This window comes from Coregonus clupeaformis, unplaced genomic scaffold, assembly GCF_020615455.1.
Source record: "Coregonus clupeaformis isolate EN_2021a unplaced genomic scaffold, ASM2061545v1 scaf0600, whole genome shotgun sequence".
In the NCBI taxonomy this organism is placed as follows: Eukaryota; Metazoa; Chordata; class Actinopteri; order Salmoniformes; family Salmonidae; genus Coregonus; species Coregonus clupeaformis.
The window spans coordinates 48,521-75,000 of record NW_025534055.1 but is presented as its reverse complement, the minus strand read 5'-3'; the positions used below and the strand labels follow the sequence as shown (position 1 = coordinate 75,000).

Genomic DNA, 26,480 nt, shown 5'->3' with positions numbered 1-26,480 from the left:
CGGGAATTCCCAGTGTTCCCGGAGGTGGTGTTCCCGGCAGCGGTAGTGGCGTGCTTCCGGCGAAGTTTTTCCCGGACGTTATTGTTCCCGGGTCGTCTCATGAGGAGGAAGGCGGGGAGGCGGAGCAGGAAGAGGCGTTTGACCCAGTCAGGCATGCGGTGGGTGGACGGGGAGCGGTGGTGAACGTTGAGGACACACACACTGGTCACGATGGAGAAGGTGACCAATACCATAGTGAACATCAGGTATTTACCTGGAGAGGAGAGGAGAGGAGAGGAGAGGAGAGGAGAGGAGAGGAGAGGAGAGGAGAGGAGAGGAGAGGAGAGGAGAGGAGAGGAGAGGAGAGGAGAGGAGAGGAGAGGAGAGGAGAGGAGAGGCTGGTTAGGTAATGACACTGATTACCCCTCTAACACACGTACAGTAAGTATAGCCATCCACCATTCAGAGACACAGTCATGGACGAGCACACACTCACACACAACTCCAACATACACACACAGAGGAAGAATTACCCACATGGAATAACAAAATGCAGTACTAACAACACGTCAATGAAATAATTGACCAGAACAAACCAAGCCACTACGTCTACCTACCTATGAGCGGCACAGCCAGCGAGGTGGGCGGTACTATCTTAGAGATCAGCAGCAGGAACACAGTGAGGGCCAGGAGGACAGAGATACAGAGAGTCATCTTCTCTCCACAGTCAGAGGGCAGGTAGAACACCAGGATGGCCAGAGAGGTGATGAGGACACAGGGGATGATCAGGTTGATGGTGTAGAACAGAGGCTTGCGCTTGATTACAAAGTCGTAGGTGATGTCCAGGTAGGTGATGTCGTTGGGGTCTTCGTTCTTGCGGGCGGGCAGCGACACGATGTCCCACTCGCCGCTCGGCGTGAAGTCGTCCCGGCTGGCGAAGTCGCTGGTGAGGATGAGGTCGACTTCGGTGTGGTCGTAGGTCCACGAGCGGAACTTGAGCGTGCAGTTCTAGATGGATAGTTAAATAGAAAGATGGATGGATACTTTATTTATCCCAGAGGGCAAATTTAATGTCAAAACAACAGCAGACAAAACACAGACAGCACCAGTCACATCAGACACACAGACAGCATCAGTCACATCAGACACACAGACAGCATCAGTCACATCAGACACACAGACAGCATCAGTCACATCAGACACACAGACAGCATCAGTCACATCAGACACACAGACAGCATCAGTCACATCAGGCACACAGACAGCATCAGTCACATCAGACACACAGACAGCATCAGTCACATCAGACACAGAGACAGCATCAGTCACATCAGACACACAGACAGCATCAGTCACATCAGGCACACAGACAGCATCAGTCACATCAGACACACAGACAGCATCAGTCACATCAGACACACAGACAGCATCAGTCACATCAGACACACAGACAGCATCAGCCACATCAGACACACAGACAGCATCAGTCACATCAGACACACAGACAGCACCAGTCACATCAGACACACAGACAGCATCAGTCACATCCGTGGGGTATTCCAGTAAACAGGATTGTTAAAGTAGCCAGCTAACTTTGATAAACAGCTACATATAACTTTTCTGTTTGATTAAGAACACTGAATTTATATATTGGTTGTTGTTGTCGAGTCAATTATACCATGTCAATTTAAACTATATTACTCAAAATGATGAAGTGATTTCAAGCAATTTTGGACAGCTAGCTGGCTCTCATTGATCCAGCCTTCTGTAACAGCCCCCAGAAGCATAGATCAAAGACAGCATCAATAAAAACCAAAGTACAACAACATCAATAGCTACCTGCTGGTCGAATGGGAAGTTCTGGACCTCGATGGCGCAGGCTGACTTGTAGATGGCAGGCGGGAGCCAGAAGATGTCTCCTGTGTTGGACACCACGGCGTTGCAGTAGAAGGAGACCTCGTAGACCCCGTCCGCACTACAGGGACCAGAGGTTAGACATCAATGTTACACATGGATGCATGCACACACACAGACACACACACACACACACCCACACATACACACACCCACACCCACACACACAGACACACACACACACACACACACACACACACACCCACACATACACACACCCACACCCACACACACAGACACACACACACACATCCACACACCCACACCCACACAAACAGCACACACACACACACACACACACACACACACACACACACACACATACACACACCCACACCCACACACACTCCACACACCCACACCCACACAAACAGACACACACACACACACACACACACCACTGCAGGGTTGAGTAAAGGTGGAACCCCTAACAGATTGATGGTGTGTACAGACTTGTGTGATAACGAGGTGTGATTATTCCACATTAATTAACTGTTCCTCGTTAATCCCTCCCCGCCATTAACAGCCTGGTCCTTGTGGAGACATCAGGATAATTATTTCTGCACTAAATTTCAATTAAAAATCAGGATAGAAACATAAAGCTTATTTTAGCTGTGGATTTTCCGCATGAGAGTTCTAGAACAGAGAGAATGTCGGAATGCCTCTACCAGGGCGAGGGGCTTATAAACACACACACACACATGAACAAAGGTACACACACACACACACACATGCTGAAAGAAAGGCACATGAGCACACACACACACACGTCTGCAACAATATAGTAATCCATTTATATCTATAAATGTATCTTACATGTGTATAGGATTCATTTTCATAATGACACACACACATACACACACACACACACACAGACAGACAGACAGACAGACAGACACACACAGATACAGACACACACACACACACACACACACAAACACACACACACACACACAGATACACACACACACAGACACACACACACACAATGCACCTGTGTTACCTACTTGTTGTAGAGAACAATATCAGGAAGCCAAATGTGTTGAGATGGGATTCGTAGTTTTTTTATGCCTTCGTATTTCTCTGGATCCCATCTCAGTCTGTAGTCATTCCACTCCTGAAGACAGAGACAGACAGGGACCCTTAAACTACACTATCCAGAAACACTCACAGCTCAACATTTCAAACACTGAGATAATGTACAATGGTATAATATGTGGTAATTACAATGTGAACATCCCAAATGGCACCCTAGTCCTTGTATATAAGAGCTCTCCAACCCTGTTCCTGGAGAGATACCCTCTCGTAGGTTTTCACTCCAACCCTGTTCCTGGAGAGCTACCGTCCTGTAGGTTCACTCCAACCCTGTTCCTGGCGAGCTACCGTCCTGTAGGTTCACTCCAACCCTGTTCCTGGAGAGCTACCGTCCTGTAGGTTCACTCCAACCCTGTTCCTGGAGAGATACCATCCTGTAGGTTCACTCCAACCCTGTTCCTGGAGAGTTACCGTCCTGTAGGTTCACTCCAACCCTGTTCCTGGAGAGCTACCGTCCTGTAGGTTCACTCCAACCCTGTTCCTGGAGAGCTACCGTCCTGTAGGTTCACTCCAACCCTGTTCCTGGAGAGCTACCGTCCTGTAGGTTTAATCCTACATGAGGGTAGCTCTCCAGGAACAGGGTTGGAGTGAAAACCTACAAGAGGGTAACTCTCCAGGAACAGGGTTGGAGTGAAAACCTACGAGAGGGTAACTCTCCAGGAACAGGGTTGGAGCGAAAACCTACGAGAGGGTAACTCTCCAGGAACAGGGTTGGAGTGAAAACCTACGAGAGGGTAACTCTCCAGGAACAGGGTTGGAGCGAAAACCTACGAGAGGGTAACTCTCCAGGAACAGGGTTGGAGTGAAAACCTACGAGAGGGTAACTCTCCAGGAACAGGGTTGGAGCGAAAACCTACGAGAGGGTAACTCTCCAGGAACAGGGTTGGAGAGCCCTGCCATATAGTACACTACTGTTCCCTGGTAAAAACTACTACACTATATAGGGAATATATTAAGTGAAAGAGAGCCATTTGGGAGTCATCCATAGTGTTGGTTAACTGGTGACTGTTAGAGCTGTAAATGTAAAGAGAATCACCTGGAACAGCCAGAGGTTGGTGGTCATAATCTGTTCTCTCTCATTCTGAAAGACAAAGACACTTAGAAATGGAGATATCCGTGTCAGGTCTCGTTGTCTGTGTGTGCTTGAGATAGTGGCCGTACATGAATGTGCTGGTCTGTGTGTTTATAGAGCTGTTTTCAGGCGTGTGTTTGCGTTCCTCTGTGTCCATGTGAGTGTGTGTGGGTGATAGTGCATACGTGTGTGTGTGCCTCTGTGTGTGTGTGCCTCTGTGTGTGTGTGTGTGTGTGTGTGTGTGTGTGTGTGTGTGTGTGCCTCTGTGTGTGTGTGTGTGTGTGCCTCTGTGTGTGTGTGTGTGTGTGTGTGTGTGTGTGTGTGTGTGTGTGTGTGTGCCTCTGTGTGTGTGTGTGTGTGTGTGTGTGTGTGTGTGTGTGTGTGTGTGTGTGTGTGTGTGTGTGTGTGTGTGTGTGTGTGTGTGTGTGTGTGTGTGTGTACCCACCACACTGATGAGCTGTGACAGAGACACCTGTATAGAGATGGTAACCTGCTGGCTCTTGTTAACAGCAGGACGGATCAGTTTGTTATAGCGCTCTGGACTCAACATGTAGTTCACCAGCCGCTCCTCTGCATTCTCCGCTCCTGTACCCGGACCTGGACACACATGGAGACATGCATAAGCAGACATAGACGCGCACACACACAGGAGAGAGAGAGAGAGAGAGAGCGAGAGCGAGAGAGAGAGCGAGAGAGAGAGAGAGAGAGAGCGAGAGGGAGAGCGAGAGCGGAGAGCGAGAGCGAGAGAGAGAGAGAGAGAGAGAGAGAGAGAGAGAGAGAGATCTGAAAGCTGGTTTCTGAAAGCACACACACCAGCCTCCCTTGACTGAACAAGATACAAAACACACTTTCACACACACCATCTGTGCACCATCTGAAACGAGCACGCGTCACACACACACACACACACACACACACACACACACTCACATACACACCGGAGTATTTAGGTCCCAGTAGTAGCACAGCTATTTTATCTGAAAGGAACACACTCACAGACAGAACGTCTGCTCAAAAACAGACAAAACACTCTGGCTCACAGAGACAGATAAATGCCTTATAAAAAGGGACAATCTGGGATTCAAACAAAAATAAAATTGACACTTTATTTTGGTAAACAGCTGAGGGGCAGGGCAGGAGAAATGGAACCGCTCTCAAATTCATAGACAAAGCTATGGACTGATCACCCCTGTGATTATAGTTTTAAGAATGTGTTGAAGCTTTAGCTTATATTTGGGGTTTTGATGGTTGAACTAAAGCTCAAGAGACATTTATAAGTTATATTCTTCAAGAATGGCTATATCTCATTCATTACAATAAATAAATAAAAATGCAAATCCCGGATTGCCCCTTTAACTAACAGTGCTGCTTGGTTTGTTGGCAGAGAGATTGAACTCTAGAGGACTGACACACTGCAGCTGTAGCAGCCATCATGGCCCTCCAGACATGTGGAAAGGGAAAATGTCAACATACCCACAATAAGAGAGAGAGAGAGAGCGAGAGAGAGAGAGAGAGAGGGAGACCCAGTTTAAGCTGCTATGCCATTGTATTTTTCTACTCCAATGTCACCGTAAATGGGTCTCTCTCTCTCTCTCTCTCTCTCTCTCTCTCTCTCCCCATCTCTCTCACTCTCAGTCTCAGTCTCAGTCTCAGTCTCAGTCTCAGTCTCACTCTCAGAGATCTGGTTTCTGAAAGCACACACACCAGCCTCCCTTGACTGAACAAGATACAAAACACACTTTCACACACACCATCTGTGCACCATCTGAAACGAGCACGCGTCACACACCACACACACACACACACACTCACATACACACCGGAATATTTAGGTCCCAGTAGTAGCACAGCTATTTAATCTGAAAGGAACACACTCACAGACAGAACGTCTGCTCAAAAACAGACAAAACACTCTGGCTCACAGAGACAGATAAATGCCTTATAAAAAGGGACAATCTGGGATTCAAACAAAAATAAAATGGACCCTTTATTTTGGTAAACAGCTGAGGGGCAGGGCAGGAGAAATGGAACCGCTCTCAAATTCATAGACAAAGCTATGGACTGATCACCCCTGTGATTACAGTTTTAAGAATGTGTTGAAGCTTTAGGCTACAATGTTTGTTTACAAACAATGGAGTAAAACAAGCTTATTTTTGGGGTCAGATGGTTGAACTAAGCTCAAGAGACATTTATGTTATATTCTTCAAGAATGGCTATATATCATTCATTTAACAAATCCCGGATTGCCCCTTTAACTAACAGTGCTGCTTGGTTTGTTGGCAGAGAGATTGAACTCTAGAGGACTGACACACTGCAGCTGTAGCAGCCATCATGGCCCTCCAGACATGTGGAAAGGGAAAAGGTCAACATACCCACAATAAGAGAGAGAGAGAGTGTGTGTGTGTGTGTGTGTGTGGTGTGTGTGTGTGTGTGTGTGTGTGTGTGTGTGTGTGTGTGAAAAGCAGAGACACAGAAAGAGAGACAGAAAGACAACTGAATGAGAGAGAGAACGAAGAGAGAGAGAATGAGAGACCCAGTTTAAGCTGCTTTGCCATTGTATTTTTCTACTCCAATGTCACCGTAAATGGGTCTCTCTCTCTCTCTCTCTCTCTCCCCATCTCTCTCACTCTCACTCTCAGTCTCAGTCTCACTCTCACTCTCTCTCTCTCTCTCTCTCACTCTCACTCTCTCTCTCTCTCGTTCACTACTCACCACAAATGTAAAACCATTGGATTGCGTAGGCATGGGCTGGTGGGAGTTTCCATAGATCAGTCATTTTCTTTCAAATCAATGAAGGGAAGTGAGCAAGTGCACACTTCAAGAGAAAGGAGTCATTATTGGGACACTTTTCCCATGTATCTCCTTGTTTCTGCTCTCTGGCCAACTCCTTATGTCAAGCAGAACATTATGATGCTTCACCATGAACAATGGAGTAAGCTAAATCACAAACGGATATGGGACCAGGCTAGTGAGATCATATCTGGGACCAGGCTAGTGATATCAGATCTGGGACAAGGCTAGTGATATCAGATCTGGGACCAGACTAGTGATATCAGATCTGGGACCAGGCTAGTGATATCAAATCTGGGACCAGGCTAGTGTGATAGTTTAATGGGCCTCACAAAAATGAATATCCATGTAAATGGATGACAAAGTCTCGCATCATGTTGCTGTGCACAAAAAGGAAAGGAAAAAACCAGTCCTGTAGATTTTCCAAAAGGTGATGACAGCGTATTGGCTGTCTTTATGTCTGAGTATCTATCCATCAGAGTCTAACAGGGTCAACCAGGGTGACAGATTACTAGTATGTGCGCACACACACACACACACACACACACACATGCCTTCAAGCCACCAAGCAGAGTGTGACCTCATACACACAAACATTCTCCTACTGGCCGTGTGTGTGTTTGTGTCAGGATGCTCCTCCCCCAATACACTCCTAGCTTCTGTCATGATCACACACACGGACAGACATAATCAGGGTGTGTACTGATGTGGCAACGTGAACTGTGAGGTCGCTGCCCAACTAGATAAAGGCCTAGTTCCAAACGGCACCCTATTCCCTGTGGTCCTTGGTCAAAAGTAGTGCACTATAGAGAATAGGGTGTAGTTTGAGACAGAGCCAGAGACAGCTGGAGGAATCACACACACAAAACACACGCAGTAACTTTTAGTCAACGTTGCACTTTTCTTTTACTGCACTCTACTGTAACAGCCCAGAGGCAAAGCAGTTGTAGAGCTGATGTCATTTCAACCAGTTTTACCCGCAGGGTGAAACCCTCCCTGCACCGTACTGTGAGTTAACTTAACTGCAGTTCAGTTCAGCTAGGCTAACAAAGGTTTCTGTGTGTTCAAGGTTGTGAAGGACCTAGTTAAGGTTTCTGTGTGTTCAAGGTTGTGAAGGCCCTAATTAAGGTTTCTGTGTGTTCAAGGATGTGAAGGCCCTAGTTAAGGTTTCTGTGTGTTCAAGGTCGTGAAGGACCTAGTTAAGGTGTCTGTGTGTTCAAGGTTGTGAAGGACCTAGTTAAGGTTTCTGTGTGTTCAAGGTTGTGAAGGACCTAGTTAAGGTTTCTGTGTGTTCAAGGTTGTGAAACACCTTGAAGTTGAGTCTTTTATCAAGTCAGCAAGTAGACATTTTTTGTAGACACTAGGCAGGATATATTCAAAACCAAGCACAGCAACATTAGTGGGCCCTGGTCAATAGTAGTGCACGATATATAGGGAATAGGGTTCCATTTGGGACAAAGACAATGTACACGAGCAAGTTAGTATTCAGCCCTCTGATAGGTCGAGTGACTGACTGATATTGGCATCCACTTCACCCTACAGTTGTGTGTATAACGTATAGCTGTTCTGTACCACAGAACAATCACTGTGTGTGTTTTCAAAAAAGCTCTTTGCTCTCCCTGTGAATAGGATATTAGCACAGCATCAGAGAGAGAGAGAGAGAGAGAGAGAGAGAGAGAGAGAGAGAGAGAGAGAGAGAGAGAGAGAGAGAGAGAGAGAGAGAGAGAGAGAGAGAGAGAGACAGAGAGACAGAGAGACAGAGAGACAGAGAGACAGAGAGACAGAGAGAGAGAGAGAGAGAGAGAGAGAGAGAGCAGAGAGACAGAGAGACAGAGAGACAGAGAGACAGAGAGAGAGAGAGAGAGAGTGAGAGAGAGGGTGAGAGAGAGAGAGAGAGAGTGAGAGAGAGGGTGAGAGAGAGAGAGAGAGAGAGAGAGAGAGAGAGAGAGAGAGAGAGAGAGAGAGAGAGAGAGAGAGACAGAGAGACAGAGAGACAGAGAGACAGAGAGACAGAGACAGAGAGAGAGAGAGAGAGAGGGAGAGAGGGTGAGAGAGAGAGAGAGAGTGAGAGAGAGGGTGAGAGAGAGAGAGAGAGAGAGAGAGAGAGAGAGAGAGACAGAGAGACAGAGAGACAGAGAGACAGAGACAGAGAGAGAGAGAGAGAGAGAGAGAGAGACAGAGAGACAGAGAGACAGAGACAGAGAGACAGAGAGAGAGAGAGAGAGAGAGAGAGAGAGCAGAGAGACAGAGAGACAGAGACAGAGAGAGAGAGAGAGAGAGAGAGAGAGTGATGGAATGATCTGTCTAAAGTGAGTAGCTGCAGCATCATGGAAAATCTGTTAAATGTCATGGAATGGAATGTTAGAGTGCTAGCCACATATGGAGAAGATCCGTTGGGGGAAAACACACACACACACGTGGCATTTCATCATCAAAGTTTTCAGAAGAAACACTTTTCTTTCACATGTTATCAGCTGTGATAAGGGAACATATAAAGAACATCATTTTAAGATAGACAATAAAACAATCTTTGTGCACGTTGATCATTTTGTTGATATGTAATCCATTGAATTTATCGTTATGATGCCACTGACTTTAGAACCTTTTATTAGGTATCCTAACTGTTGTTTACGTGTTTTTAACTGAACAAACATTGTGTGTGTGTGTGTGTGTGTGTGTGTGTGTGTGTGTGTGTGTGTGTGTGTGTGTGTGTGTGTGTGTGTGTAGCTTGCTAGACAAAGCTTTAGCGGTGGAGGAGAGGTAGAAAATATCCTGGTGTAAATTATTAAGAGAGAGGCCATCTGGAGTGGCTTCCTTTAAGAGCTAGTCTCTCAAGCCTGAACACACACACATACACACACACACACAACTACACACTTGCAACCACAATTACACACTATCACTCTCTTTCTCAAACAAACAGCGAGGTCTCCTTTAGCAGTGTGAGTGACTCAGGCCTCCTTTAGCAGTGTGAGTGACTCAGGCCTCCTTTAGCAGTGTGTGTGATTCAGTCCTCCTTTAGCAGTGTGAGTGACTCAGGCCTCAGCTGCTGTGGGTTGTTTCAGTGTGGATGACTTCAGCTTAGAGAGGAGAGGGGATGGGGAGGGAGAGGAGGGAGGAGAGGTGATGGGGAGAAGAGAGGAGAGAGGGAGGAGAGGAGAGAGGCCAGGTGATGGGGAGAAGAGAGGAGAGGTGATGGAGAGAAGAGAGGGGATGGGGAGGAGAGAGGAGAGGAGAGAGGGAAGAGAGAGGAGAGGAGAGGAGAGGAGAGCCGATGGGGAGAAGAGAGGAGAGGGGATGGGGAGGAGAGAGGAGAGGAGAGAGGGAAGAGAGAGGAGAGGAGAGGAGAGGAGAGCCGATGGGGAGAAGAGAGGAGAGGTGATGGGGAGGAGAGAGGAGAGGAGAGAGGGAAGAGAGAGGAGAGGAGAGCCGATGGGGAGAAGAGAGGAGAGGTGATGGGGAGGAGAGGAGACACCACACCCACAGAGCATCATCATCACCTCTAGGTTACACTTTAGCTGAACCTGGAGCCTTCATAAGGGCTACATAACATTGTCATAACCCTACATAACACGGCCATAACCCTACATAACACGGTCATAACCCTATATAACATGGTCATAACCCTACATAACACGTTCATAACCCTACATAACATGGTCATAACCCTACATAACACGTTCTTAACCCTACATAACACGTTCATAACCCTACATAACATGTTCATAACTCTACATAACACGTTCATAACCCTACATAACACGTTCATAACCCTACATAACACGTTCATAACCCTACATAACACGGTCATAACCCTACATAACATGGTCATAACCCTACATAACATGTTCATAACAGTGTTTTTTGTTTCAGCCCAGTGCTAACAACACCTGATTCAATGATGAATCTAACCATCAAGCCTTGGAATAGTGTAATCGGGGGGAATGAGTGCTGAGCTGGAACACAAATGTGCAATCCTAAGGGTACTCCTGGACTGGAGCTGAGGAACGCTGGCCTTTATTAATATTAACAGTAAGGACAAACAAAAAGCAGACTTTGCGGTGCCCGTGAGTAAGAACTGTCTCACACACACACATACATACACACACACACACACACACACCCGGTTGGGATGGAACTGTTGGCAAAGTGACACAACTCTCTTGTTACCGCCTGATGAGAACTGCATCCTGGGTAAATCACTAATGCTCAGCTGTCTTTGGTCTGCACAGTGTGTTTCTGTGTGTGTGTGTTTCTGTGTGTGTGTGTTTCTGTGCATGTGTGTTTCTGTGTGTGTGTGTTTCTGTGTGTGTTTCTGTGTGTGTGTGTTTCTGTGTGTGTTTCTGTGTGTGTTTTTGATTCTCTGTGTGTGTGTGTGTGTTTGTGTGTGTGTGTCTGCTCAACAGACTGCAGGAGACTGGCCCTTCCCTCTGTGGGTTCATGTACCTCGGCATCTGTACCTGGATCACACCTCCACCCCAAGCTGTAAGGCCCTAGTGTATATCTAGCCAGCAGGACAGACAGAGGCTGGGACCATGGTAGACCTAATCAGGATTCTACAGAGAGTCTGTCTGTCTGTCTGCCTGTCTGCCTGTCTGCCTGCCTGCCTGCCTGCCTGCCTGCCTGTCTGTCTGTCTGTCTGTCTGTCTGTCTGTCTGTCTGTCTGCCTGCCTGTCTGCCTGCCTGCCTGCCTGCCTGCCTGCCTGTCTGTCTGTCTGTCTGTCTGTCTGTCTGCCTGCCTGCCTGCCTGCCTGCCTGCCTGCCTGCCTGCCTGCCTGCCTGCCTGTGCGTGTCCTAGACACTCAATTGAACTTCAACGTATATACCTTCATGTTTCAATACAAACTGACATTATTAACCGAATAAGGTATGTGTTGGAGTAAGCAGAAATGATGTGGTGAAGCGAGAGAGATTTACTCCGTCCAAAATCTGTCTGCGTGAGATAAGACCTTTTTGTACGCAGGTCCATGAGAAAGTGTCGAATTACATGAGGCTTATTTGATTTAATTGAAATGTCGTAATGTTTAGGCTGTACAAATGTACTGATAGGGTACCAGTCAAAAGGATGGACACACCCACACATTCCAGGGTTTGTCTTTATTTTTTAAAACTATTTTCTACATTGTAGAATAATAGTGAAGACATCAAAACTATGAAATAACACATATGGAATCATGTAGTAACCAAAAAAGTGTTAAACAAATCAAAATATATTTTATATTTGAGATTCTTCAAAGTAGCCACCCTTTGCCTTGATGACAGCTTTGCACACTCTTGGCATTCTCTCAACTATCTTCATGAGGAATGCTTTTCCAACAGTCTTGAAGGAGTTCCCACATATGCTGAGCACTTGTTGGCTGCTTTTCCTTCACTCTGCGGTCCAACTCATCCCAAACCATCTCAATTGGGTTGACACTGTCTGTCACATGCGTATCTGCCCTCTCATTGGCTAAAATGGTCCCACCTGATCTCACCTGCCTTCAATCATGGAGGACATGTATTTCAATTGTTAGAGCTGTCACTCGGCTATCTTGTCAATATAAAATATAATCTTTGGAGTAAAGCAGCCGGTCCCAAATTGCTCCTTGTCCCTTACGCTTGGCCATAACCCCTCGATGGGTGTTAGCATGTCTGTAGGGTCTGGGTAGGTATCAGATAGGTGTTAGCATGTCTGTGGGGTCTGGGTAGGTATCAGATAGATATTAGCATGTCTGTGGAGTCTGGGTAGGTATCAGATAGATGTTAGCATGTCTGTAGGATCTGGGTAGGTATCAGATAGGTGTTAGCATATCTGTAGGGTCTGGGTAGGTACAAACAGTGTACTGGTAAAGCTTCCACCATATTGCTTTCATCTTCCAGATGTGCAAACAATAAAAGGTTAGGGCCTAGGGGAGGGGTACGAAGTGAATTTGGAGGGGCTGAGTGTGTATGCGGGGCCCAAGGGTTAGGGCCAAGGGGAGGGGTAAGACGTGAATTGGGAGGGGCTATGCGGGGCCCAAGCACCCCATGGAAAGTGTGTGTTTGACTCCATAAGCCAAAGGCATTGGTTTCCATACATGTCTAACTCCTTCCTCCTTCACTGACTGAGCTGTACTGCCAGTATCTGAGGTCTGGGTGAACACTATGCATGTTCTGTGATAACGGGACTATTTACTCATACAGTGTTTCTTAAAGGCCCAGTGAAGTCAAAAATGTGATTTTCCTGTGTTTTATATACACTGTGTGTACAAAACATTAGCAACACCTGCTCTTTCCATGACAGACTGACCAGGTGAATCCAGGTGAAAGTTATGATCCCTTATTGATGTCACTTGTTAAATCCACTTCAATCAGTGTAGATGAAGGGGAGGATTTTTAAGCCTTGAGACAATTGAGACATGGATTGTGTATGTGTTCCATTCAGAGGGTGAATGGGCAAGACAAAAGATTGAAGTGCCTTTGAACGGGGTATGGTAGTAGGTGCCAGGCGCACCGGTTTGTGTCAAGAACTGCAATGCTGCTGGGTTTTTCCACATATAATTCCCTTTTAGTGTAAGAGCTGTGTGAAAGGACGGCCTGACATTTCAGCCTGTTTTGCTGGGATAGAGTTTTGGATGGAGTTTTGGCCTGCCGGGTGACAGGTGGTCAATTAACCTCTCTGCCAATAACAGCTAATTTTCAGTCTCCCCCCCAGCACTAACACACCTGATTCAAATAATCAAAGGCTTGATGGTAGTCCCGTGTAGCTCAGTTGGTAGAGCATGGCGCTTGCAACGCCAGGGTTGTGGGTTTGATTCCCACGGGGGGTACCAGTATGAAAAAAATGTATGCACTAACTGTAAGTTGCTCTGGATAAGAGCGTCTGCAGGACCAGACCTGAGAAATACTACTAGTGTACTATTTTAGTGCAGCTACATTAGAGTACAATGTTAAGAAACATACTCATTCAGTTAGTTTGTAGACTACTCCTGCCATAGTTGTATTGACTCAGTGCCGTTTTATTTTCTGAACTAAAACGTTTTAGCTTGTTAACAAAGCCTCAATGGAGTGACGTTCAACACTTCAAGGGCCCAGCTTTGACTGAACAGTATTAGACATAGAAGTTTTCCGTTACAAATGTCTAGCGTGATTCACCAGAACACAACTGCATTCAGTAAAGACGGGCATGAGAGAGTGGAATCCATGTGCGCTGTCCATGGTGCTGAAAGTTTGCTGAGATTAGGCTACAAGACCATGCAGTCTTTGGAATCTTGGCAAACTTTCAGAACCACGGACAACGGAAACTCTCCTGCAAGTTTTCAAGACCTAAAAAAAGCGAGGAGAGGGCGAAACAACACACTTACATAAGCGGTTATACAAAAATATCCTTCGACTTTGGAAGCTGTCTTCGTTGCTATAGATATACTTTAGAATGTATATCATAGGTTTCCTTACTGGAGTAATAGCCTATCCAAAGTCATATCCAATATCGAAAAGCGATGTATTCCAGTCTGTAGCTTATAGGCTAGATTTATCTCACAAACGACTTCATGACATTGCCTAAATCAAAACATTGTTGTCAACCCGACCGGCGTCCATTTTTAGTGAGTCGTCTGCGTGCAAAACATGACATGTACAAACACAAACGGTTTACGGTTAGGCTACTTACTTGAGAGAGATAGGACAAGGAGAGAGAGAGATAAAGTCACCGTCAACGCCATATCTCCTCCGTGCGCTTCTTTCCTTCCCCGGACTCCGACGCTCAAAACTTGGATTGGGGTGTGCGGAACTGGGGTTATTATCTCCGGGAGAGATGGTCAAAAGTTGACGGCAAAGCGCAGTGGTGGACCCAGGAAGTGTCAACGTTTTCATACACCATCGAGGTCGTCAGAATGAACGGCGCCGTGATCGTTGTTGTGGTAGCCTACGAACCGACCGTTTAGATGTCTACGTCTCCGGTAATTCTCACAAACACGTGCACCCAGTCCTGATCTGATCTTTGCCCCTTCACTCTCGAGCGGTGTGTCAAAATAAAATGTAGAAAACGAATGAGGACAGATTCATGTAATAACCTATCAATGGGCGTAATGGATCATATTGAAATTCCCTGTAACTCTGACATCTTATTGAAACAAAATAACGTCGGTATCCTCATCGTCCGTCGGAGTTGCCGTTTCAGCCAAACCCCACAAAGTCGCCGCGTTGACATTTGAGCTAAACTCGATCCAATAGCCTACGCATGTCTACAGAACCGAGAAATATGTTTTTGCAACTGTTTAGGCTACATATCCCTACGTATTCCCTATGCCACGTTTAAAAGCATAAATGACAAACCTCTCTCCTTCAGTTTTAACTTTCTTTCTCTTCTTCTGTAGGCTTTACTGACGCACCTGTAAGGTATCGTGCGTGAGATGATTTGGCAGCCGGCGACAATAGGCTACACTTGTCTTAAATTAACCGAAAACGATTCCCCCGTTTACGCACCGAATGTATCATAAACAATAGGTCTATGTCTATTTTGCATGAATATATCCCGTAGGCCCATGTCTAAGCGAATTATTGTCGTTAAAACTCGGGCTGGCTCCGTGGACCACTCTAGAGGTTAGAATGATCTCTGAGCTTCGAACTGAAATGGAACGCGTCACGTGACCCGGTGGAATCCTGAGAGAGGATGGATGGATGGATGCCTGCGGTGCTGTTTTGCAAAAACTCAACTCAACAGAGAGACAGATTTCTAAATTGCGCCTGGAATTATTCCCCAATATTCGACTTGCATTGACAGCGAGACCGAACCTAATACGCAGGGGATAGCCTACCAGATGTAGGATAATACATGGATAAATGAATTCATATCTTAAATAAGTAAATAAGCCTAGTCTACATTATTTTTCATATGTTCAACAGAATTGTTTAACAATTGCTACAGGACTGCAGGATTGTGTAGTTAGCGGTTGATTGCGTTGTTTGAAGAAAGTGTTTTGGGACCACTAACTGCACATGGGCTGCCCGCGAGCTCCCCAGGGTGCCTGGTCGTGAGCGCGTGGTAGTGGTGTGTTTTATCAGTGCCCGGAGGCAGTTGGAGACTCCCGCTGCTCTCAGTGTGATGCTGAACTTATTCTCCTGGATGAAATGGGTCTGATAGTCACGACTTCATGATAGGAGGAAGGAAAGTACTGAAACACTCACGTCACACAAACCCTTTCTCTCTCACTCGCTCCCCCCTCTCTCGCTCACTCTTTCTCTCTCACACACACACCTGCTATCCTTACTTTCCAGAATACTTTGGAAAGCCTTCGCAGTGAGATGGAACTTATCTTGTATTATCCACATTCGCTGCACGTCATCATTCAATTTAAATGTGGGGTAAAGTCAAACCTAGTAAATCAATGTGTATCCAGTCTAGATAGGATAGGCTACTACACTAGGTCCAGTCTGTGTCCCAAATTATTCCCTATTCCCTATGTAGTCCACTACTTTTAGAAGTGGAAGTGTACTAAATAGGGAAGAGGGTCAAGGTAGTGAACTATATAGGGAATAGGGAATAATTTGGGACACACACCTGGACCTAGTGTAGTAGCCTATCCTATCAAGACTTGATACACATTGATTTACTAGGTTTGGCTTTACCCCACATTTAAATTGAATGACGATGTGCAGCGAAAGTGGTGTGTGTGTGTGTGTTGGGGGTATTTTTACGGGTCTGAGTGGTGGTGTCGGTGATAAGGACACGAGCTGTCGGACGGTAAGGGCGGAGTGCTGTAGATAGCGACCGTTCCCAGCACCTGGCGGACGCACGCAAGACAGAGAAATAGGGAAGGGAGGGAATGCGAGAGAGAAAGACACAGAGGAGCCGATTTCACTTTTTAACATTCATCTTGTCATTCATGAATAAAGCATGGATGGACTCCAACTATGGAGTCTTAAAAGCCTGGATTTCCCTGCAGCTGACGTGACAGGTTCTTTTCTAAGACACTTTAAAGGGGCCATCTGCAGTTGCTTAATCAATTTTTGGACTTCTGATCTAATGAAATATAACCATTGATTCTGAAGGAATACAGCTTATTAATGCCTCATGAGCTTAGTTCAACTGTCGTAACCCATCAGACCCCAAATATAAACTTGGTCACCCCAATGTTTGTAAACAAAGTCAATGTAAACAAACACTATATAGACTCAAAACATGGTTAAAATGATTATTTTGATTTCATGGATGGTCAGTCCTTGCATCCATAGTCCCATCTATACATTTGAGAGCGTTAAAGATGCACTATGCAGAAATCGCTCTGCCATTTCCTGGTTGCTAAAATTCTAATAGTTCCTCTAATTTCAGTTTATGTGGCAAAACAAACTGGTACAGTGTAGAGAATTACTGTACCATCTAAACCGCTGATCATCTGTACCATCTAAACCGCTGATCATTGTACCATCTAAACCGCTGATCACTGTACCATCTAAACCACTGATCACTGTACCATCTAAACCGCTGATCACTGTACCATCTAAACCGCTGACCACTGTACCATCTAAACCGCTGATCACTGTACCATCTAAACCGCTGATCACTGTACCATCTAAACCGCTGATCACTGTACCACCTAAACCGCTGATCACTGTACCATCTAAACCGCTGATCACTGTACCATCTAAGCCACTGATCACTGTACCATCTAAACCGCTGATCACTGTACCATCTAAGCCGCTGATCACTGTACCATCTAAACCGCTGATCATTGTACCATCTAAACCGCTGATCAGTGTACCATCTAAACCGCTGATCACTGTACCATCTAAACCGCTGATCACTGTACCATCTAAACCTCTGTGAAATATATTTTCCATAAACAAAAATATTGTATTTTCAGCTGTTTGAAACTGGTGTACAAAACCGAAAGTAGAAGATGCAAAAACAAAACTTAAAAAGCGGGAAGCATAGAAATTGCACACAGAACAGATCTACAGCTTCTCTACTTGCTTTCAATGAGAATTAAATATCTATAACTCACATTTCTATGTGCATTTTTTTGGGGTCGCACAAAAAGTTACATATTGCAGCTTTAACATTTCTCCAGCGTTGTCTTTCAAATCCCAGATGGCACCTTCATAGAGAATAGATATTTATTCTCAGCCACTTTCCTTTGATAGTGTCACTAGAAGGACAATACTCAAATGGCACCCTTTTTAGTGCACTACTTTTCTATTGGCTCTGGTCAAAAGGAGTGCACTTAATAGGGAATAGGGTGCCATTTGGGACTCAAACGACGTCAACATGTAGATACACATATGTTGATCATAGCTTTACACAGACGGTACGATTTCATTTGAAGGATCAAGAAAAGAAAATCAAAGACCTCAAGATCTTAATACATTAAAACAGTTGATAATAAATCCAATATTCTAATATTGTCATATTTTTAAGTGGAACTGAGAAATAGAAAAACACATGTTGTGACTTCACAAGTCCCCCAGAAGACAAACTGTTCATAGGATTTATAGTTGTGACTAGTGATCGGCTAAGCATGACAATAAATCACTCACACACGACTAACTCTTCCGAGCTCGCTGGATATTCTAATCTCATGTAATGGAGGTGTCTGTGTTTGTCATACTTATTTAGTTACTGACACACACACACACTCACACACACACACACACACACACACGCGCACACACACACACACACACACACGCACGCACACAAACACACGCACACGCACAAACACACACACACACACACACACACACACACACACACACACACCCATTACCCAATTAAATAAGAGAGACAGGGAGCTATAAAATAAACTCAAATCAAATTGTATTTGAAACGCCGCACTGTATTCCTGTGTGTTCAGGCGGTTGCCAGGACGCTGAGACGTGTGGGTTATTTTATATATCAAGCCTGCTTCCCAAATGGCACCGTATTCCCTATGAAGTGCACTACTTTTGACTAGAGCTCATAGGGTTCTGGTCAACAGTAGTGCCGTATGTAGGGAATCGGGTGCTGGTGTCTCTGTTCTGTTAGAGCTCTTCTAAGTATAGTGGTTATCAACCCTTTACCCTGGACCACCACCCTTTACCCTGGACACCACCCCTTACCCATGACCACCACCCTTTACCCTGGACCACCACCCTTTACCCTGGACACCACCCCTTACCCTGGACTACCACCCTTTACCCTGGACCACCACCCTTTACCCTGGACACCACCCCTTACCCATGACACCACCCTTTACCCTGGACCACCACCCTTTACCCTGGACAACAACCCTTTACCCTGGACCACCACCCTTTACCCTGGACCACCACCCTTTACCCTGGACACCACCCCTTACCCTGGACTACAACCCTTTACCCTGGACCACCACCCCTTTACCCTGGACCCCCCCACACACACACACACACACACACACAGAGGAGAGCAGGTGCAGGAGAGCAACCCAAGGGTTTGGTGACTGTCATGTTACACCTGAGCTCCTTGTGTGTGTGTGTGTGTGTGTGTGTGTGTGTCTGTGTGTGCCCTTATATCATGTGTTTGTGCCTTAATGTGATTGTGTGTGTGTGTATGTACAGTATGTGTATGTGTGTTTTGGACTGTAGTGTCTAGGAACAGCTCCCTGTGCTTCCTGGAATGAATGAGAGTGTGTAAATCCTAAATGACATCCTATTCACTCCATAGTGCACTACCTTTCACCAGAGGCTATGGCTTAAATCACACCCTATTCCCTAGGTAGTGCGCAATGTTTGATGAAAGCCAACAAAGCTGAAAATACACTATTACCTCACTACATTTGACCAGATGCTATGGCTTAAATTATTCCCTAGGCCTGGGTTGTGCATAACTTTTAATAAGAGTCACAAAGTAAAAAAAAAAAAACTATATAGTGCACTACATACAGTGGGGAGAACAAGTATTTGATACACTGCCGATTTTGCAGGTTTTCCTACTTACAAAGCATGTAGAGGTCTGTAATTCTTATCATAGGTACACTTCAACTGTGAGAGACGGAATCTAAAACAAAAATCCAGAAAATCACATTGTATGATTTTTAAGTAATTAATTTGCATTTTATTGCATGACATAAGTATTTGATACATCAGAAAAGCAGAACTAATATTTGGTACAGAAACCTTTGTTTGCAATTACAGAGATCATACGTTTCCTGTAGGTCTTGACCAGGTTTGCAAACACTGCAGCAGGGATTTTGGCCCACTCCTCCATACAGACCTTCTCCAGATCCTTCAGGTTTTGGGGCTGTCGCTGGGCAATACGGACTTTCAGCTCCCTCCAAAGATTTTCTATTGGGTTCAGGTCTGGAGACTGGCTAGGCCACTCCAGGACCTTGAGATGCTTCTTACAGAGCCACTTCTTAGTTGCCCTGGCTGTGTGTTTCGGGTCGTTGTCATGCTGGAAGACCCAGCCACGACCCATCTTCAATGCTCTTACTGAGGGAAGGAGGTTGTTGGCCAAGATCTCGCGATACATCCATCCTCCCCTCAATACGGTGCAGTCGTCCTGTCCCCTTTGCAGAAAAGCATCCCCAAAGAATGATGTTTCCACCTCTATGCTTCACGGTTGGGATGATGTTCTTGGGGTTGTACTCATCCTTCTTCTTCCTCCAAACACGGCGAGTGGAGTTTAGACCAAAAAGCTCTATTTTTGTCTCATCAGACCACATGACCTTCTCCCATTCCTCCTCTGGATCATCCAGATGGTCATTTGCAAACTTCAGACGGGCCTGGACATGCGCTGGCTTGAGCAGGGGGACCTTGCGTGCGCTGCAGGATTTTAATCCATGACGGCGTAGTGTGTTACCAATGGTTTTCTTTGAGACTGTGGTCCCAGCTCTCTTCAGGTCATTGACCAGGTCCTGCCGTGTAGTTCTGGGCTGATCCCTCACCTTCCTCATGATCATTGATGCCCCATGAGGTGAGATCTTGCATGGAGCCCCAGACCGAGGGTGATTGACCGTCATCTTGAACTTCTTCCATTTTCTAATAATTGCGCCAACAGTTGTTGCCTTCTCACCAAGCTGCTTGCCTATTGTCCTGTAGCCCATCCCAGCCTTGTGCAGGTCTACAATTTTATCCCTGATGTCCTTACACAGCTCTCTGGTCTTGGCCAATGTGGAGAGGTTGGAGTCTGTTTGATTGAGTGTGTGGACAGGTGTCTTTTATACAGGTAACGAGTTCAAACGGGTGCAGTTAATACAGGTAATGAGTGAAGAACATGGGGGCTTCTTAAAGAAAAACTAACAGGTCTGTGAGAGCCGGAATTCTTACTGGTTGGTAGGTGATCAAATACTTATGTCATGCAATAAAATGCAAATTAATTACTTAAAAATCATACAATGTGATTTTCTGGATTTTTGTTTTAGATTCCGTCTCTCACAGTTGAAGTGTACCTATGATAAAAATTACAGACCTCTACATGCTTTGTAAGTAGGAAAACCTGCAAAATCGGCAGTGTATCAAATACTTGTTCTCCCCACTGTATAACCAGAGCCTATGGCTTACGCCACATGGAATTCCCCATATAGTGAGGATCACAAATGAAAAGTAGTGCACCTATTTCTTCTGGCTCCAATCACGGAGCAACATACACTGCATGACCAAAAGTATGCTCGTCCAACATCTCATTTCAAAATCATGGTCATTAATATGGAGTTGGTCCCCCCCTTTGTTGCTGTAACAGCCTCTACTCTTCTGGGAAGGCTTTCCACTAGATGTTGGAACATTGCTGCGGGGACTTGCTTCCATCCAGCCACAAGAGCATTAGTGAGGTCGGGCACTGATGTTGGGGTGATTAGGCCTGACTCGCAGTCGGCGTTCCAATTCATCCCAAAGGTGTTCAATGGGTTGAGGTCAGGGCTCTGTGCAGGCCAGTCAAGTTCTTCCACACTGATCTCGACAAACCAATTCTATATGGACCTCGCTTTGAGCACGGGGGCATTGTAATGCCCGACAGGAAAGGGCCTTCCCCAAACTGTTGCCACAAAGTTGGAAACACAGAATTGTCTTTAATGTCATTGTATGCGGTAGTGTTAAGATTTCCCTTCACTGGAACTAAGGGGCCTGAACCGAACCAAAACAGCCCCAGACCATTGTTCCTCCTCCACCAAACTTTACAGTTGGCGCTGTGCACTGGGGCAGGTAGCGTTCTCCTGGCATCCGCTAAACCGCTAAACCCAGATTAGTTCGTCGGACTGCCAGATGGTGAAGCGTGATTCATCACTCCAGAGAACGTGTTTCCACTGCTCCAGAGTCCAATGGCGGCGAGTTTCACACCACTCCAACCGACGCTTGGCATTGCGCATGGTGATCTTAGACTTGTGTGCGGCTGCTCAGCAATGGATACCCATTTCATGAAGCTCCCGATGAACAGTTCTTGTGCTGACGGTGCTTCCAGAGGCAGTTTGGAACTTAGTAGGGAGTGTTGCAACCGAGGACAGACAATTATTAAGTGCTACGCGCTTCAGCACTCGGCGGTCCCGTTCTGTAAGCTTGTGTGGCCTACCACATCGTGGCTGAGCCGTTGTTGCTCCTAGACGTTTCCACTTCACAATAACAGCACTTACAGTTGACCGGGGCAGCTCCAGCAGGGCAGAAATTTGACGAACTGACTTGTTGGAAAGGTGGCATCCTATGACGGTGCCATGTTGAAAGTCACTGAGCTCTTCAGTAAAGCCATTCTACTGCCCATGTTTAGCTATGGAGATTGCATGGCTGTGTGCTCGATTTTATACACCTGTCAGCAATGAGTGTGGCTGAAATAGCCGAATCCAGTAATTTGAACATACTGTTTTTATATATAGTGTAGGTCAAAAGTAGTGCATTAGGGAATAGGGCATTATTTGAGATGTAAGGCCTTTGCAGACCGTACGTCGGATTCAGTGTTTTACGATTATCACGTCACACTGTGCGAACTGGCCAGATTGTACCATTTGCTTCAGGTTAGTCATATTTTGCGATTGGCTTGCGAGGTTACGTCAGCCGACGTAGGCTACGTCATCTGCAGCGGTGTATTTGATCTGAGCAAGTGTCAACACCAGCAACGCCAGCCTCTCTCTATGCCTACGCACGAGTGAAGTGAGTTCGGAATAACCGAAAGTATGCATCTTAGAAATAGTTTTCACATATGAACTTTATTATTTCCAAACTCAGAATCAAATAGGCTTCCCCAAAATAACATGGTCGCTATGGTAGAACAACCATTTTGTTTGGCGATTTTGTGCATTTATTAAAATCCCATCAGGTAGCCTGATTTCAGATGTGTCATGTAAACAAGATTATTAGGGAGATGGTTATTCTTGTACAGCATGTAAACGTTTAAATCGAACTATTAATTAATCTGACTATTCACAATAATCGTATTATTGTGTGCATACTTAGTGCCAGGCGTGTTCCTATTGGTCAGTTACGGGGATCGGCTTGTAACACCAACCACACGTCACGGTAAAGAACAAAACATTGTGACATGGCCAGAACTTTGTCGGAGCCTATGACTGCATGCGCTGGTACTTAGACCCGGTCACACTGGACGAGCCAAGACGTCCGACAATCGTTTACAACCTAAGGACATGCCCACAAACAGGACATTTTGTCTGAGGCGGTAAAATGGTGGCATAAGATTATTAAAATGGTACAGTCTGTGGGGGGGCTTAAGTCAATGTGTCTCTTAGCCCAAACACCCCAGTCAAGATGTGTGTGTGTGTGTGTGTGTGTGTGTGTGTGTGTGTGTGTGTGTGTGTGTGTGTGTGTGTGTGTGTGTGTGTGTATGCAAGTGTGTGTGCGTGCGTCCCATCTCACAGCTCCAGGGTCAAAGTTCAGACTTAGGTCACTTCCTGTCTCGTTGTCCAATCAGACTGTCTCAGCTACACTCCTCCATGTCTGTTACCCCTCACTCTCCTCTCCTCATATTCCTCTTCGCCTTCTCTCGTGGACCAGCCCTATCTGGGAGTCAGGATAAATCATTATTACATTCATATAGGAATGAATATTAGATTCATACAGGAAGGAAGCTTGGGCCCAGAACAGTCACATAGATAGAGACAGAGGAGAGGAGATTGGAGAGGAGGGAGGAGAGAGGAGAGGAGAGAGAATAGGGACAGACAGACAAGTGCAATTGAAAGAGAGATGAGTAGAGAATGAGAGGAGAAGAGGAGGGAAAGGAGAGGAGAGAGAGGAGAGGAGAGGAGAGGAGAGGAGAGGAGAGGAGAGGAGAGGAGAGGAGAGGAGAGAATAGGGACAGACAGACAAGTGCAATTGAAAGAGAAATGAGTAGAGAATGAGAGGAGAGGAGAGGAGAGGAGAGGAGAGGAGAGGAGAGGAGAGGAGAGGAGAGAGAAAGGGACAGAGCAGACAAGTGCATTGAAAGAGAGAGAGTAGAGAATGGGAGAGGAGAGGAGAGAGAGGAGAGGAGAGGAGAGGGAGGAGAGGGAGAGGAGAGGAGAGGAGAGGAGAGGAGAAGGAGAGGGAGGGAGAGAGGAGAGGAGAGGAGAGGAGAGGGAGAGGAGAGGAGAGGAGGGAAAAGCTACAGCTGTGACCTCTTGGCAGTGGGGACAAGATGTACGGAACATCACAGAACCCTCCGGAACACTATGGAACACCATGGAACGCTACGGAACACTAGCTCTGGAAGCAGGTGTGTGTCCAATCGGGATTGTCCCCACAGCAAGCCAGCCAGAAGACCATCAGACAGAGCATGAGTGGTGACCAGGGTTAGACCAGGTAGCAGAGAGAGATAGGGGGGTGGGAGGGGGGTCAGAGAGAGATAGGGAGGGGTGGGAGGGGGGTCAGAGAGAGATTGGGAGGGGGGTCAGAGAGAGATAGGGAGGGGTGGGAGGGGGGTCAGAGAGAAAGGGGGGGGGTAGGAGAGAGGGGTCAGAGAGAGATAGGGAGGGGTGGGAGGGGGGGGGGTCAGAGAGAGAGGGAGGGGTAGGAGAGAGGGGTCAGAGAGAGATAGGGAGGGGTGGGAGGGGGGTCAGAGAGAGATAGGGAGGGGGTGGGAGGGGGGTCAGAGAGAATAGGGAGGGGTGGAGGGGGTCAGAGAGATAGGGAGGGGTAGGGAGGGAGGGGGTCAGAGAGATAGGGAGGGAGTGGGAGGGGGTCAAAGAGAGATAGGGAGGGGTGGGAGGGGGGTCAGATAGATAGGGAGGGGTGGGAGGGGGGTCAGATAGAGATAGGGAGGGGTGGGAGGGGGGTCAGAGAGATAGGGGAGGGTGGGAGGGGGGTCAGAGAGAGTAGGGAGGGGTGGGAGGGGGTCAGAGAGAGATAGGGAGGGGTTGGGAGGGGGTCAGATAGAGATAGGGAGGGGTAGGAGGGGGTCAAGAGAGATAGGGGAGGGGTGGGAGGGGGGTCAGATAGAGATAGGGAGGGGTGGGAGGGGGGTCAGAGAGAGAGGGGAGGGGTGGGAGGGGGGTCAGAGAGAGAGGGAGGGTGAGAGGGGGGGTCAGATAGAGAGGAGGGGTGGGAGGGGGTCAGATAGAGATAGGGAGGGGTGGGAGGGGGGTCAGAGAGAGAGGGAGGGGGGTGGGAGGGGGGGTCAGATAGAGAGAGGGAGGGGTGAGAGGGGGGTCAGAGAGAGAGGGAGGGGTGGGAGGGGGTCAGAGAGAGAGGGAGGGTGGGAGGGGGTCAGAGAGAGAGGGGAGGGGGTAAAGAGAGGGGAGCGAGCGAGAGCGCAGGAGAAAGTGAAATCTGATATGTAAAGTAAGGAATCCTGTCAGCTCTATTTATGGTATTTCTGTCTGTATGTCTACGTTATATATATATATATATGTATAGTTCAGTATCTATGTTATATATCTATCTGTATAGTTCAGTATCTATGTTATATATATATCTGTATAGTTCAGTATCTATGTTATATATCTATCTGTATAGTTCAGTGTCTATGTTATATTTATATCTGTATAGTTCAGGATTTATGTTATATATCTATCTGTATAGTTCAGTATCTATGTTATATATCTATCTGTATAGTTCAGTGTCTATATTATATATCTATCTGTATAGTTCAATGTCTATGTTATATATTGTGATGTCACGAGAGGCTGTGTCCTGGAGGGACGTTACATCCCCCTGAGGTGGCTGCAAACCCAGACAGCTATGGCTCCATCTGCTGGTATGGTCGGGAACTCCACCCCTCTATGGCCAATCTTCCCACGCAGCTGAAACAAATGAGGAGCTGATGAGCTGAAGGTTTGGGAAGGGAAGAGACACACTGAGGGAGTGTGTGGGGGGTGAAGAGACACAATCTCCAACCTGGGCTCTCTGGAGGACAAGAGTGCTGCACGTCCACTTCCATGAGGAATATAAGGATTTGGAGATACTTACCTTTGGGAAATACTCACCTTTGGATATATGCACCTGTGGAAATACGTGAGAGACATTTGGAAGGACTTTTTGCTGGGTTGGCCACTAGCTGCAACGTGGACTACAGTAAGGCTGGGGAAAAGTTATCTGAGCGAGTGAGAATTATGATTCTGGATGTGGAAGAGACATCCCTGAACTGTTAACCCTTAAAGAGCCACAAGAGAACAGAATTTTGTTATATTTTCGTTAATTTCCCAAGACCTATAATAAAATCCTTGTTTTGTTTGAACCTTGTCTCCTTGCACTACTTGAGCAATCCCGCTGAAAGCTGTGTAGCCTCTCGTGACGTCACAGATGGTGG

The 26,480-nt window shown here is 46.4% G+C and overlaps 1 protein-coding gene across 1 annotated transcript in view; it reads right to left on the bottom strand.

Moving 5' to 3' along the window:
• The window catches only part of LOC121563797 (neuronal acetylcholine receptor subunit beta-2-like), a 16,869-nt gene extending 1,457 nt beyond the window's left edge, over positions 1–15,412 (bottom strand). The window contains exons 1-7 of the mRNA XM_041875505.2: positions 14,478–15,412; positions 4,506–4,657; positions 4,025–4,069; positions 2,901–3,010; positions 1,819–1,954; positions 597–987; positions 1–253 (exon numbers count right to left, since the gene is read on the bottom strand). The exon at positions 1–253 is cut by the window's left edge and continues 247 nt beyond it. Of these exons, the coding sequence (XP_041731439.2) occupies positions 1–253; positions 597–987; positions 1,819–1,954; positions 2,901–3,010; positions 4,025–4,069; positions 4,506–4,657; positions 14,478–14,529 (1,139 nt within the window). The 5' untranslated portion in view covers positions 14,530–15,412. The remainder of the gene's footprint in view (positions 254–596; positions 988–1,818; positions 1,955–2,900; positions 3,011–4,024; positions 4,070–4,505; positions 4,658–14,477) is intronic.
• Positions 15,413–26,480: the final 11,068 nt, after the last annotated feature.